The sequence below is a fragment of the Bombus pascuorum genome, chromosome 8 (genome assembly GCF_905332965.1).
Source record: "Bombus pascuorum chromosome 8, iyBomPasc1.1, whole genome shotgun sequence".
Lineage (NCBI taxonomy): Eukaryota > Metazoa > Arthropoda > Insecta > Hymenoptera > Apidae > Bombus > Bombus pascuorum.
The window spans coordinates 11,147,751-11,161,129 of NC_083495.1; the positions used below are offsets into that span (position 1 = coordinate 11,147,751).

Consider the following 13,379-nt stretch of genomic DNA (forward strand, 5'->3'; position numbering starts at 1 on the left):
ATATAAGTATATATATATATTACTGTTAAGTAGATAAAATTTTCGCTTAATTATTAATATTATTAAATTTATTTTTGATATCATTTACGTTAAAAACATTCTTTATTTACATAATGAATGAAAACCATCTGTAATATAAAAATTGAAGATATTTATGACTAGAATTTTATAAACCACGACACTTTCGCGTTCATGATGAAATAATCGTAGCTAAGACATTTACGATTGTTGCGTAACTTGGGGTATCTTCTGCCGTTGTCCACCAATACGAATAATTTGTCTTTGCTCATCTGGATGAATAAGTTCATCTGTGTGCTTCCAACGCCACTTTTTTTCACTTTCTTTAATTCGTCTATGGTCGATGTAACTAATAACGCAGCTAGTGGGAATCCATACAATGGCAGTAATAATTATAACAGCACCTACTATATTATCTTTTAAAAATCGCATAACTTTGTTAATGTTTATGTCCTCAATAATATCCCAAAATCGCTCTACTACATCTTGAATTGTTTTTTCACAAATACCCTAGAAATATTTTATAGGTTCTATAATTACGTGTACCAGGTGTAGTAAGATCCTTTTAAATTACTAAAATTTTTTCAATCCTACCTTGTTACAGAAGCCTTGAATACATGGTGTTCCATCAGGTAAAATATCTTGTGGATCTATGGGGAAACATGTTTCATTTAAACTCATTCGACAACATCTTTTACATGCATCTCCAACTACAAATAAATATGTGATATAGAGATATAATATCTTTGATTATTATTTGTAGCAGTATATAAAAACCATACTTGTATCACACATGCAACTCTGCAAACCCTGTGTCTCACAATATGGTACACATTTTCCAAGTCTGCATTGACCTCTTTCAAGGCAACCTGTACCATCCTTCATTGGTGGAGATCTAGGACATTCACTAGATGCTCCTGTACAGCGTGATTCTTGTTCGCATGTAGCATATTGTGCATCGCGACATTTTACACCTAATGGCATGAATGCACAACTTTGACAACAAGGTGAATTTTTATCACTGGAAAGATATATAATATTAAATATTTAGAAAAGATATTTAATCTACAAAAAATAGATTAGAGAGAAATTTATATAATAATGGATAATTACCTACAAACTGCTCCTTGACTTCTACGAAGTTTACAATTTTTATCACAACAAGCATCATTGTCTTCTGTACCAAGCAATCCTGCATCACATTCTTCATCTCCTTCAACCCGTAAATTACCACAAAATGATTCTTCTGGCTCGGAAAAGCAGCGACCTGACTTTGCTTGTAATACTTTTCTAATAGATCTTAAACTACATGGTGAAAAACGCTAACCCGTAAATAATTAATGATAAATATCTTTTTAGCATCATATTATTCTTGTTTTATGTTAATTAGATGTACCTTGTTATTCACATCATATCCACTAACACTATACGTATACATTAAGTATGAACCTCCTTGACTAGCACTTGGACTGCATTCCTATTTAAAAATATCACTTGTTTAATGTATGAGAATTAATCTATTTCTGTTAAATTAATTATTTTAAAATTGTTTGATAAATCACAAATAAGTTAAAAAAGTTACTGTTATATCTGGATCATGTTCAGAGCCCCAATTGTGACCAAATTCATGTGCAGTAACTAAGTCTGCTTCTCTTGTGATAACTCTTTGTCCATAGTGATTCCTACTAGAACTTAAACCTGAATTGAGATATAATGTGTAACCATTTTTGAAATATTCTGGAACATTTAAAATGAAACATTAAAGTTTATATTGATTTGTCTATAAATAGATAAAAAATATTCATTATTATACCTGGTGTACAAATTCCACCTACTGAGTTTCTACGAGGTGACCCAACATATGCCAATCCTAATATACCACCTTCGAATTTAAGATCAGTAAATAAATGAGCTAAACAAAAATCTTTGTGACTATATTCTCGACTAAAAACCTAGGTACAATTTATATAAGCCAATCAATTATTAATTAAAATTATGGCATTTTAAATAAAGAATTGCTTTACCTCAAGCAATGTGCGAACATCCCATTTTTCTCTAACCATATTATAATGTGTCTCACCACCTCTTACACGAGTCGGTTCACTATGAACTACAATCTTTTTAATGACAAAGCCCATTCCTTTAAATCCATCTTGTTCTTGTCTTTCTTGCCATAAAGTATCATTATAAATTTTATGTACTCTATCAATTAAACTTATCTAAAAACATATATAAAAACAAATTATTATCTAAAACAAATTATTTGATATTTGTATTAAGTAATGCAACTATTTACTAGATAATTAATTGTAGTTTTTGTACTGCTAGCACCCATTTCTTGGTAAAAACGATAGTCAGCAACTAATAGTAATGGACATCTTGTTTTTGTTGGAGTATATTCATAAGTTTCTGTCTGTCTCTTTGCCCTGGAATGTTCATGTGTTTTAGAATCAGACTTTTCTTCTACCTCTTTCTCTTCCTCGTTATTTACCGGAATGTCTACAATATAAATTTTGTATAAGAATATAATACTCTCTAATATAATTTCTCATTTAAGACAGTAAATTGACCTAATTCCTCTTTTACGTATCCACAAGTTTTGGGAGCACCATGTGTATGCCCTTCTCCATGTTCAAAATGTTCCCAACTTAATTTAACATCTGATGATTTATAAATAATCATTGTTTCATTCCCTAAATGAGGAAGATGTCTCCAAGATGGCTGTAATAGATAACAAAAATAAATTGTAATTTAAATTCTATTAGCTATGTTGAAATATACCACTTAAAGAATTAACTACATGCCTCAATGTGAAATGTTTCATCAGAAATTGTAATGCTGCCTGTAAGAACACCGTTGTCAATATGCATTTGTGCATGAGAGTCAATTTCACCAAATACTCGTCCATGATAAAAGCTTTCATGATCTTAAATAAAATAAGTTATTAATCATTTATGAAACTTATTTTAGAAACTTAAGAAATATATTTATAAATATTGATAGTGTTTTACCTAAATGTATAGTCTTTTCTTCTCCATTACCATTTACTTCATATGCTTTGAATTTGGAATGAATAACTTCTCTTCTTGGTGTTAAAATTAATCGAAAGTATCGTCCATGAGAGTAAAACTCTAATTCATTAATTTTATTATAAGGATGGTAACTATGCTGAATACCCCGTTTTACAATGTTATGTTGCAATTGGGATATATGAAGAGTTTCATAATACTTTAAATTTCTATGAAGACCATCTGAAACAGCATATTTTACTATTTGGATATTATATTAAATTGTATAAGTTGGAAATAAAATGCATAATAATTTAATGTATTATAAAATTAAATATATAATTTTTGATATGTGATAAAAAAACTTACATGTGTTTTGTACAGTAAATAAAACATAATATATTAGAAATATATTTTGAAATTCCATATTTGTTAAAAATGTCACATATTATTGAATTCTATTTATTATAATGGTTACTTAAAACAATACTTTAAAGATTATGATTCATAGTAAAGGCATTTTTTTATCGTTATACATTAGATTGCATCGGTCGCATTATTTATGTTACGTTCTCAAACCTCGATACACACTCCAAACAGTTTTTCTTAAAATATAGAATACATAGAATTGTTGCTTGATTTCGAAATGTATTCACTCAGTGGTGATCAATTGTAACTATGTAAAGTTTCAAATATAAGACAGATATCACTCTTTTATATAAAGAGAATTTATCAATAAAGTAGTGTAAACTGAATGTCAATTTATTATGTCTTTCATATTTAACAAAAATAAATAATGACTGTAATACAATGCACATGAAGAAGATAATAAAGTCAATATTTAGATTTAATTAATCAATTTTATTACATTTCGAATGTTTATTACATTTTTTTATTGATGAAATACTGTCTATAAATTGAGATTTATATTGAACAATGTAAGTAATCTTTTGACAAAAATTGTTTTTTAACTTGCTAAAGCTGCATAATAATTGTTATAAATGTTAGTCTATCTGTCTTATTATTATATTTTTCATGATAATATGTGTATTGTATAGTGTGATTGCAATTGATTCGAATTTTTTCTACAAATGCTTTAGTTATAAACAAGTTGGGATTCTCTAGAACATGCTAGAAGTTTTTCGAAATTATAAAAACAGAAAGGTTTACAGTGTATACTAGTTACTCGTTGTACTCGGTGTAACTTATACGCTTGACGTACTTGTATTTGTGATCCTATACAACGTGTGTAACTAAGTTAAAATAAGATAAAGTTAAAAATGTCGCAGGAGGAAAATTTATTGCCTTGTTATAATCGTGGCTGTGGCAAAAAATTTGATCCGAACGATAATAAGGAAGGTATGTTATACTAAAGATATATTAAGTTATATTAGAAAATTTGGAAATATAATATAGTTTCAGAGGTTAATTGTTTTCCTTATTAATAGTTAGGTTAGAAATATTATAATGCAAAATACTTTACAACTATTGTTATTGTCATCTTTTCAGGAGATTGTATTTACCACTCTGGGTATCCAGTATTTCATGATGCCTATAAAGGTTGGTCTTGTTGTAATAAGAAATGTACAGACTTTACAGAATTTTTAAATATCAAGGGATGTGTGAAGTCATATCATTCAAATATTAAGCCAGCAGAGCCAGAAAAGCCTGTTGTTGATAAATCAAAATGGAATGAAATAATCGAAGTAATTGCTCAACCTCTTAGCAATGGATCTGCTTTAGAAAGGCCTCCTTTTGAAACTCCACAAGTCAATTTAACGCCAGATGTGTCATCTGCTTTATTAGAACAAATTAAAGGATTAACTTCTAATGTATCACAAAACATATGTGAGAGTAAAGTTCAAATTGGACAAAGTTGCAAGAATAATTCATGTAAGGCTACATACAATGGCCCTGCCTCTGATGATGAAGTATGTAATCATCATCCTGGTGTTCCTATCTTCCACGAAGGAATGAAATATTGGTCTTGTTGTCAAAAGAAAACCACAGACTTCTCTACATTTTTAGAACAACCAGGATGTGCACAAGGAAAGCACACATGGATTTCTAAAGTATGTTTCTCTTTATTTTGAAAATTTTTTATTTGTCTTTCAATGGTACATATTCTAGTACTATATCTAAATATTGTAATAACTTTGCTAAGTAAAAAATAATTTATTATTTTTCAGAATACTGGTAAGAGAGCTAAATGCAGAATGGATTGGCATCAAACAGGGACATTTGTTGTAATTTCAGTTTATGCTAAGAAATATCAACCAGATCAATCATCTATTAAATTGAATCCTATACGATTAACTGTGGATTTGTTCTTCGTAGAAGAAAACTCTAGATATAATCTTGATTTAGAATTAAGAGGAGTATGTATTTAAAATCTTTACATAATATTTTTAAACAATTCCAAAATATTAACTTCTGTAAAATTTCATTCTTATAGATTGTTGATATTACACAAAGCAGTGTCAATATGTTTCCTACTAAAGTAGAGATTAAATTAAAGAAAGCAGAATCTGGGTCATGGGCAAAGCTGGATTTCCCTAGAGCAACTGAAGAAGAAATTGAAGATAGCCAAAATGACGAAACTATTAGTGCACAAGTTGAAGCTGTAGATCTTAGTGATCTTTAAACATTCATATCTAAATAATTCATTAAGGACATCATTGTAAATTATGTAGCTATCTTATTTTTAAAGATAATACTTTTATTTAAAGATATAACAAAATATTGTTTCTTTAACATGAATGGAATGATTTTTCAAGAAAATGAATACTTAGTATCCATTTTGTTATTTTCATAGTAGAAGACTATTTAAAAAGTTTATTATTAAAATTCATATTTAAAAGAAATATGGCACCTTTATTACTTCTCATGTTTTATTTATGATTTCTTTAATATCAATAAATCATTTTTAATTTACTCCGTGTTTTAATTTAGTTTAAGGCAATCTTAACATAAAATTTGAAACAATTTCATAAATTAATCAAATGTTCATAAATTACATCTTTGATAAAATTGATATTTCCTTATGTATTTTATTCTTATTTTTTAACACTTTACCGACTGATGGCCGATTAATCGGTTTTTTGTCGCCGACGCTTACCGACCGATAACCTATTAATCGGATTTTTGTCGCTGATGCTTACCAACCTATAGCCTAACTATAGTTAATCGGTTGCCATGGCGATAAACAATCTTTCTCATTATATGAGCAGTAATTTGTTATTTAGTACTAAGGTACCTTGCTCAGTTGCGTCAGTTCTTTGCGGTTGCTTTGTAAGCTCGCACAGTTTTATACCGATTTGAAAAGTTTACCATTCGCGATGAACGAAAAGAATGGTATTGGAGAGTTTTATTTAGATGATCTGTCAGATTGTCCTGACAGTTATTCAAGAAGTAATAGTGGTGACGAAAGTGATGGCAGTGATACAATTATTCGGAAGCGAGGTTCTGTATTGCCACCAAGATATAGTGATTCAGAAGATGATGAGATAAGTAACGTCGAAGACAATGTAAATAACGTTGAAAATAACGATGATATATGGTCGACGAACGACGAAGCAATAATTTTGGAACCTTTTGAAGGTAGCCCCGGCATCAAAATTATGCCAAGTTCGCCAGAAAGTGTGACGGACAATGTCAATTTATTTTTTGGAAATGACTTTTTCGAGCACTTGGTGAGGGAATCCAACAGATATCATTATCAGGTTATGGAAAAATATAAAATTCCATCAAAAGCGAAAAAATGGACAGATATAACGGTACCGGAAATGAGGAAGTTTTTAGGGCTAATAGTTCTAATGGGACAAATAAAAAAGGACGTTCTTTACGACTATTGGTCCACTGATCCAAGTATAGAAACTCCGTTTTTCTCACAAGTAATGAGCAGGAACAGATTTGTGCAAATAATGCAGAGCTGGCATTTTTGCAACAATGACAACATTCCTCACGATTCACATAGGCTTGCTAAAATCCAGCCTATTATTGATTATTTTAGGCGAAAATTTAACGATGTATATAAACCCCGTCAACAATTATCTTTGGATGAGTCTATAATCCCGTGGAGAGGTAGGCTATCCATTAAAACGTATAATCCCGCAAAAATTACAAAATACGGAATACTTGTGAGAGTGCTGTGTGAAGCTGTCACAGGATACATATGTAACTTTGATGTGTATGCTGCTGATGGCAAAAAATTAGAAGATACTGCGGTTATTGAACCGTATAAGAACATATGGCACCAGATTTATCAAAATAATTACTATAACAGTGTAAAAATGGCTAGAATTCTCTTGAAAAATAAAGTGCGAGTGTGCGGAACCATTCGAAAAAATATAGGTTTTCCTCGATCACTCAAAACAATACAACTTTCAAGAGGTCAGTACGAATTTCGTAGGAATCATCAAATTTTGTTAGAAGTATGGAATAATGGCAGAAGAAATGTCAATATGATCTCAACTATACATTCTGCACAATTAACGGAATCCAGAAGCAAAAGTAAAAGATCAGACGTCCCAATACAAAAGCCTAATTCAATCATAGATTATAATAAATATATGAAGGGTGTAGATCGCGCGGATCAATATCTAACATATTATTCCATTTTTAGAAAAACAAAAAAATGGACTAAACGGGTTGTAATGTTTTTTATCAACTGTGCACTTTTTAATTCATTTAAAGTATACACAATTCTAAACGGAAAAAATATTACGTACAAGAATTTCTTGCACAAAGTCGCAGTTTCATGGATAGAAGATGGTGAAACTAATTGTACGGAGCAAGATGACAATCTACCTAATTCTGAACCCACAAGGAGAGCACCCAGATTAGACCATCCCGGAAGACTGTCGAATTATGGAAAACATAAACTTATAAATATAGTAACCAGCGGTCGAAGTTTAAAACCCCAAAGACAATGCAGAGTTTGTGCAGTACAAAAAAAAAGAAGCAGAACATGTTTTGTTTGTAAATTTTGCAATGTTCCGCTGCATAAAGGCGACTGTTTCGAACGATATCATACTTTAAAAAAATATTAAACTATTTCACATTTGAACTAAAAACTGTTGTAATAGATAAAATAAATACAATTTAGTATTAATATAATGAAAACAAAAAATTTTATTCAATTTAATTATCCTATAGTAACAGAAAGCGGTCAATTTTATCTGAGCGTAAGAAAAGCACAGATATTCCCGCCCGACAGTCTAAACCGAAACAGAGCCGGCGCTAGGGAGAATCTGCGTCTGAGCTGCCGGTCGGACGTGCGTATGCTGTTGAACCGCTAGTGGTCAATCAACCAGAACCAGTAAGTAAACCAGTAACCGGTCAGTTAACTAGATTATATAGTTCAAATTGAACTTACTCTAGTTTTTTAACGTTTGAATGTTGTCTAACTTCGTTATATGTTATATCCTTTTCTATAATTTTCCAGAGTCAATAGTCACCCATAGTCAACCAAATAAATTTATTTGGAAAGCTTTTTAATTTTTAATTATTTTATTATGAACGAAATAAAATTGTTTCTAACCATTTCGATTAACATTTAAAAAGTCATATTTTATAACCTTTTTAACTTAATAAGAAATATATAGAAATTATATATAATTAAATATATATATCCCATATTTAGTATTAATTAAATGATTTATTAATGTCATTATGAATAATTCAACAACTAAGTTGCGGGTAAGAAATTAGTATCATTAATATTAGTATGTATATATGTATGTATATAGATAAAAGTATTTTTTATATTTATATATGTGTATGTATATATATTTTAGATACTTGCAATTCATGGATATGCTCAATCAGATGTTATTTTTAAAACAAAATTGGGCTCTTTAAGAAAAGGATTTAAAAAAGAGGTTGATTTTACATTTTTAAAAGCTCCACATAAAGTTCCAATGAAAAGTAATTTTAATATTGATGCAGAAGAAGATGGTATTGTTTTTTATGAATTTTACGAATTAAATTAAATATTGAAAGTGATATGTTTATAATTAATGTATTTATAATTAGAAAATAAATATTTTCAATATTATAGCATATGGATGGTGGTTCAATACAGAAGATCACATATTTAAAGCAGTTGTTCCAAGCAATTTAGTTGTAGGTTTTGAAGAAAGTACAGTTGTAGTAGAAGAGGCATTTAAAAAATTTGGTCCTTTTGATGGCATTATAGGCTTTTCACAAGGTGCAGCATTTGCTACTCTACTCTGTTTTATGCAACAAAAGAATTGTAAGTCTAAATATACACTTAAAACAAAGTAAAGTACATAGTAATTATAAAATAGAATTAAATTAAATATATTTAATTCAATAGGATATAAATTAAATATTATTAATTATTTTGTAGTATTGCAGATCAAGTTTGAGTTTGCAATTATTATATCTGGATTCAAATCATTATGTACACCTCATGGAATATATTATGATGGAAAAATAAGCATACCTTCTTTACATATTTATGGAAAGACTGATCAAGTTATACCAACAGGTAAAAGATATTTTTTAGTAGATTAATAAAATTAATAACTGTTTCATATCCTCTTTTTTTATAGAAATGGCAGAGGAGGTTAGTGAAATGTTTATAAATAAGACAAATATAATACATGAAGGTGGTCATTATATACCAAGTAAAAAAGAATATTATAAAGAATTTATTATGGAAATGTTCTTAAATAAAAACAAAAATAATTAATAATGTTTACATATTCTACATTACGTAAATATATAAAAAAAAGAGTATAGTTTATACAGTATAAGTACCATTGAGCGATATTAGTAAATTTATTCAAATTAATTATAAGTAAACATTGTACATTGTACATTTTATGCATCATCTAGAGATGAGATTTGTTAACATTTTATATTTAAACTTGTATATGACAATTGAAATAAGAGAGCAAGAACATAATAAATCAAAATGATTTTATGAAGTAATACATAGTTGTTTATTGTTTTACATTAACCCCTATAGGGTTAAAAATTGTTTAATTGTTTTATAAAAGGCACTACAAATTTTAAACGTTCAGTATTTGGAAACTTAAATTACATGTGTATTAAAAATGTATTAAATAGTGCCTTATTCAGTTTATTAAAGTAGAATGTGTTAATTGCTTAGCTTAACTATTCATGCATACTTTCATACAAACTTTATGATTCCATGTTAATGTTATGTTATGTATATGTTTTATGTATAGCAAGTTAAATGTTTAAGTAGATATCAACTGCCTTGGTTTATATGCTTGATTACTTATTATCTTTAATTCCAAGATATGTAGATTTATATAGTCTACCATTGTAGTAGGGTATATTTATAAATGTTAACATCTTGTTATTCAAATTCTCTTAAAACTGCCTACAGTATTAAACATTGTTTAATAATATCCTGCTTGAATGTATACAAGTTAATAATTAAATTAACTTATTACACTATAGTGACATCTTAATTTTTTAAAAATATTATTAGTTTAGTTTAAGCAATTTAGACCTACTTAATGCATTAAATTGTAATTTTTGAATAATGATACTCCAATATATTTAGGAGCATTCTATATGTTAAATGTTATAATATAACATTCATATTATGAATACATTGAATGTATTCATACATTACATATAAACAGCATATAATTTTTAAGTTTATAATTCTATATAATAAATATACATGCAATTCTCCAAATAAATAAATTAACGGATATACGTAAGTAAAGTTAACAAGGTATTATGGTATAGTAAAATATAATTGATAGAAGTATTGTATTTTATACTAAAATGATTATTTACTTGATGTAATGTATCAAATGTAATTAATTTGTTAAAATTACGTACACTATTTATAATTTATCACATTTTCAAATTTCTATTCTGTAACTGTGAAACCTAATGTTCAAAGTTTTTACAATCAATATTTTTTAATTTTGCACTTTAAGTAATAAGTGATATTGCTATATATATTTTACAAAATTTGAGGCATTTGTATTTCAAGCTTAATAAAAAAATTCATGGAAGTTTATAAGTTAGAATATGTATTCAAATAAGAGTGGATTTGACTGGAAATATTATAAAACGCTGTAAGATAAAATACAATCTACAATCATAAATTACATGTGACTGAGGTATTTGGTCTATCTTGGCAATAATAACAAAGTGTTGAAATATTTTCGTACCTATAAAAGATTGTAATAAACTTGAATGGAATACTGGATTATAAATTTTACTTTTTATTATCTTTTTCAGTCAAATGATCAAGTATAAGATACTTGATTATCGCTCACAAGAAAACCACAGAAACAGAAAAGTTAACAATAGTCTCAAAAATTAATAGTAATCTCATTTAATAAAGTTAAAAAGCCTCAGGATACTTTTAATATTTGTATAAAGTTGTATGTACTTAATATTCACATTATTCGCTTAAGCTGTTAGCCTTTTTGGAAATATTTGACAATTATAAAATTGTATTGAATTCAACACTTTATCATCAATTGTTTTACAATGTTTCAAGGTGACTGTTCTTGTCCATTGGCTTCTTGAGATTTCATAACATCTGGTAAATCAGGTGGTAATGAAAATGGTGTCATCTCTAAAGCTTCAAATTGACCATTTTCTTGACGTACAGCTAATCCTACTAATGCAGGACATTGTGGTTTTGCAGTTGCTGATGTTAGTCCATAATCAGACAAAAATTTACTATCTGACATTGGAACATTGTCCTTATTGAACAGCTGCTGATTCACAGGTGGTATTTTCAATATACCTATGAGGCAGTTTTATTTGATCCTAAATTATTTTAATTCAAAATCTACAGATGTTCATACATTTTATAAAAATTTGGATAAAGGGAAGAAAGAAGAGTAACTAAACCTTCTCTTGTGAAAAGTCATGTGATTGTCTGAAGTTAAATATATGTAAATTATGAATTCCTCACCTTCTATAATTTTTTTAAGTTCAAGAACTGTGGTATTATCCTTGGCATCGGTAAATATGGTCATATTTTTTCGTCGAATCATTAGAAACACATCCTAAGAAGAAAATCTCGATTATATTTGAGGTTATCTTACTTTGAGATAAATCATAGAAACACTATAAGAAATAATTGAACTTTGACAAAAATATACCATTGTGTATATAACTATATATTTAGACTGACAAGGACAATTAATATATAGATTTTTTACAATACTGTTTTGTTGATTATTGTTTACTTGCAATCCTTCAGGTTAGAGGCAGAAAGTTAAAATAAGGTAGACATTCACGGACAACATGATCATATAAAACACGTTATTTGATTGGTTCTTCTTTCTAAATCTAAACTCCGTTTGGTACGTTGTTTGTTTCTTTAACCAATCATAAATTGGTTTTATATTTATCCTATAATTACGAATTTCTAAATCAGAGATAATATTTTTGAATATCTACTCATGCATTGATATATCATATTGATAAATAAAGTACACGAATATATAGTAATATAGTTAAATTATTATTATATATATATATATATATATTTAAGGCAATGAACAAGTCAAATTTATCTTTAATTCAAAGATATATTCAATAATTCACGAAAATATATTTATAAATACACAGTTATAATTTTACTATGTCAACAGGTACTATGTATAATCTTACAACTAAGATAATATTAGGAGAATATCATAATCTCTTTATAAACATTAATTTAATTTTCATAATTGTCATAAAAGAAATTTATTTTATTTCATAACATTCACATATTTCATCAATATTAAGATTAGGGCAAATATATAACTGTAATAAGTATAATTCACATAAAATAAATCTAAGAAAGGAATTTGCTTTTACAGTAATGCCACTTTAATAAGGACGCGATTGTACTTCCTTAACAAATCACTGCTATCCCTAAGCCTTAGTAGTTCTTGGAAGTAACTTCGTGCAGTCTGCCTTACAATAAATGTAGTGTTACAATATACAACAAATGTGTTTGGGTATGGGCATATCCATATCTTACTTACACTCAATAGAAAAGAGAGATGTTCAAAATTTCTTAGATATATGCCTCTCTCAACAACTGGCTAAGAAAAATTCTAATCCGTAACAAGTACTACTATATACTAAATATTGTGAAATAATTTAAAATAGTCCTAAAATATTATAGAAAATAAAATCACGATCTACAGCTTATATGAAAATATTTTTCAAGAGGCTTGATTATAGATGGTTACTAGTTTTCAAGGAAAGGTCCTTGGCCTTACAGACGCGGAGGCGTCGAACATTCCTGAATGAATTTCCTTTTTGCAATGACGTCAGTAGTTGCCATCAGTCCATCGAGTCTATGAGAAAAGCGCGATCTAT

At 28.2% G+C, this 13,379-nt stretch overlaps 4 protein-coding genes across 7 annotated transcripts; 2 read left to right on the forward strand and 2 right to left on the reverse strand.

Annotated features, from left to right (window-relative positions):
- Window positions 1–46: 46 nt before the first annotated feature.
- Window positions 47–3,838, reverse strand: LOC132909761 (ADAM 17-like protease). The gene is made up of 13 exons (XM_060964797.1): window positions 3,396–3,838; window positions 3,030–3,269; window positions 2,823–2,944; window positions 2,589–2,739; window positions 2,315–2,517; window positions 2,043–2,237; window positions 1,832–1,970; window positions 1,601–1,755; window positions 1,415–1,495; window positions 1,132–1,340; window positions 801–1,039; window positions 613–728; window positions 47–528 (listed from the first exon to the last, which is right to left on the reverse strand). The coding sequence occupies exons 1-13, from the start codon at window positions 3,451–3,453 to the stop codon at window positions 220–222; spliced, it is 2,217 nt and encodes a 738-aa protein (XP_060820780.1). The 5' UTR covers window positions 3,454–3,838; the 3' UTR covers window positions 47–219.
- Window positions 3,839–4,039: 201 nt separating this feature from the next.
- LOC132909792 (cysteine and histidine-rich domain-containing protein morgana) lies at window positions 4,040–5,960 on the forward strand. The gene is made up of 4 exons (XM_060964887.1): window positions 4,040–4,385; window positions 4,536–5,098; window positions 5,216–5,404; window positions 5,482–5,960. Exons 1-4 carry the CDS (start codon window positions 4,307–4,309, stop codon window positions 5,668–5,670), a joined length of 1,020 nt encoding a protein of 339 aa, XP_060820870.1. The 5' UTR covers window positions 4,040–4,306; the 3' UTR covers window positions 5,671–5,960.
- Window positions 5,961–6,173: 213 nt separating this feature from the next.
- On the forward strand, window positions 6,174–9,988 carry LOC132909777 (esterase CG5412). Of its 4 annotated transcripts, XM_060964867.1 has the most exons (5): window positions 8,349–8,726; window positions 8,825–8,984; window positions 9,088–9,282; window positions 9,400–9,540; window positions 9,605–9,988. In XM_060964867.1, exons 1-5 carry the CDS (start codon window positions 8,700–8,702, stop codon window positions 9,742–9,744), a joined length of 663 nt encoding a protein of 220 aa, XP_060820850.1. In that variant the 5' UTR covers window positions 8,349–8,699; the 3' UTR covers window positions 9,745–9,988. The 4 variants fall into 4 exon arrangements, 1 of the variants encoding a protein (XP_060820850.1); XR_009658611.1 differs by lacking the exons at window positions 8,349–8,726; window positions 9,088–9,282; window positions 9,400–9,540; window positions 9,605–9,988 and adding an exon at window positions 6,174–8,328 and having other exon boundaries at window positions 8,825–8,958; XR_009658612.1 differs by lacking the exons at window positions 8,825–8,984; window positions 9,088–9,282; window positions 9,400–9,540; window positions 9,605–9,988 and having other exon boundaries at window positions 6,174–8,365; window positions 8,473–8,698.
- Window positions 9,989–11,057: 1,069 nt separating this feature from the next.
- On the reverse strand, window positions 11,058–12,319 carry LOC132909816 (elongin-B). The gene is made up of 3 exons (XM_060964927.1): window positions 12,164–12,319; window positions 11,974–12,067; window positions 11,058–11,802 (listed from the first exon to the last, which is right to left on the reverse strand). Exons 1-3 carry the CDS (start codon window positions 12,164–12,166, stop codon window positions 11,546–11,548), a joined length of 354 nt encoding a protein of 117 aa, XP_060820910.1. The 5' UTR covers window positions 12,167–12,319; the 3' UTR covers window positions 11,058–11,545.
- Window positions 12,320–13,379: the final 1,060 nt, after the last annotated feature.

Coding starts and splice junctions, on each gene's coding strand:
- LOC132909761 (XM_060964797.1), bottom strand. CDS start 3,453: ATGGAATTTCAAAATATATTTCTAATATATTATGTTTTATTTACTGTA. Junction 1,496..1,600: donor AACATGATCCAGATATAACA/GTAACTTTTTTA, acceptor ATTTTTAAATAG/GAATGCAGTCCAAGTGCTAG. Junction 1,040..1,131: donor AGTCAAGGAGCAGTTTGTAG/GTAATTATCCAT, acceptor ATATCTTTCCAG/TGATAAAAATTCACCTTGTT.
- LOC132909816 (XM_060964927.1), bottom strand. Junction 11,803..11,973: donor ACTTAAAAAAATTATAGAAG/GTGAGGAATTCA, acceptor ACTGCCTCATAG/GTATATTGAAAATACCACCT.
- LOC132909792 (XM_060964887.1), top strand. CDS start 4,307: ATGTCGCAGGAGGAAAATTTATTGCCTTGTTATAATCGTGGCTGTGGC. Junction 5,099..5,215: donor AGCACACATGGATTTCTAAA/GTATGTTTCTCT, acceptor ATTATTTTTCAG/AATACTGGTAAGAGAGCTAA. Junction 5,405..5,481: donor TTGATTTAGAATTAAGAGGA/GTATGTATTTAA, acceptor TCATTCTTATAG/ATTGTTGATATTACACAAAG.
- LOC132909777 (XM_060964867.1), top strand. CDS start 8,700: ATGAATAATTCAACAACTAAGTTGCGG. Junction 8,985..9,087: donor TATTGATGCAGAAGAAGATG/GTATTGTTTTTT, acceptor TCAATATTATAG/CATATGGATGGTGGTTCAAT. Junction 9,283..9,399: donor TTTTATGCAACAAAAGAATT/GTAAGTCTAAAT, acceptor ATTATTTTGTAG/TATTGCAGATCAAGTTTGAG.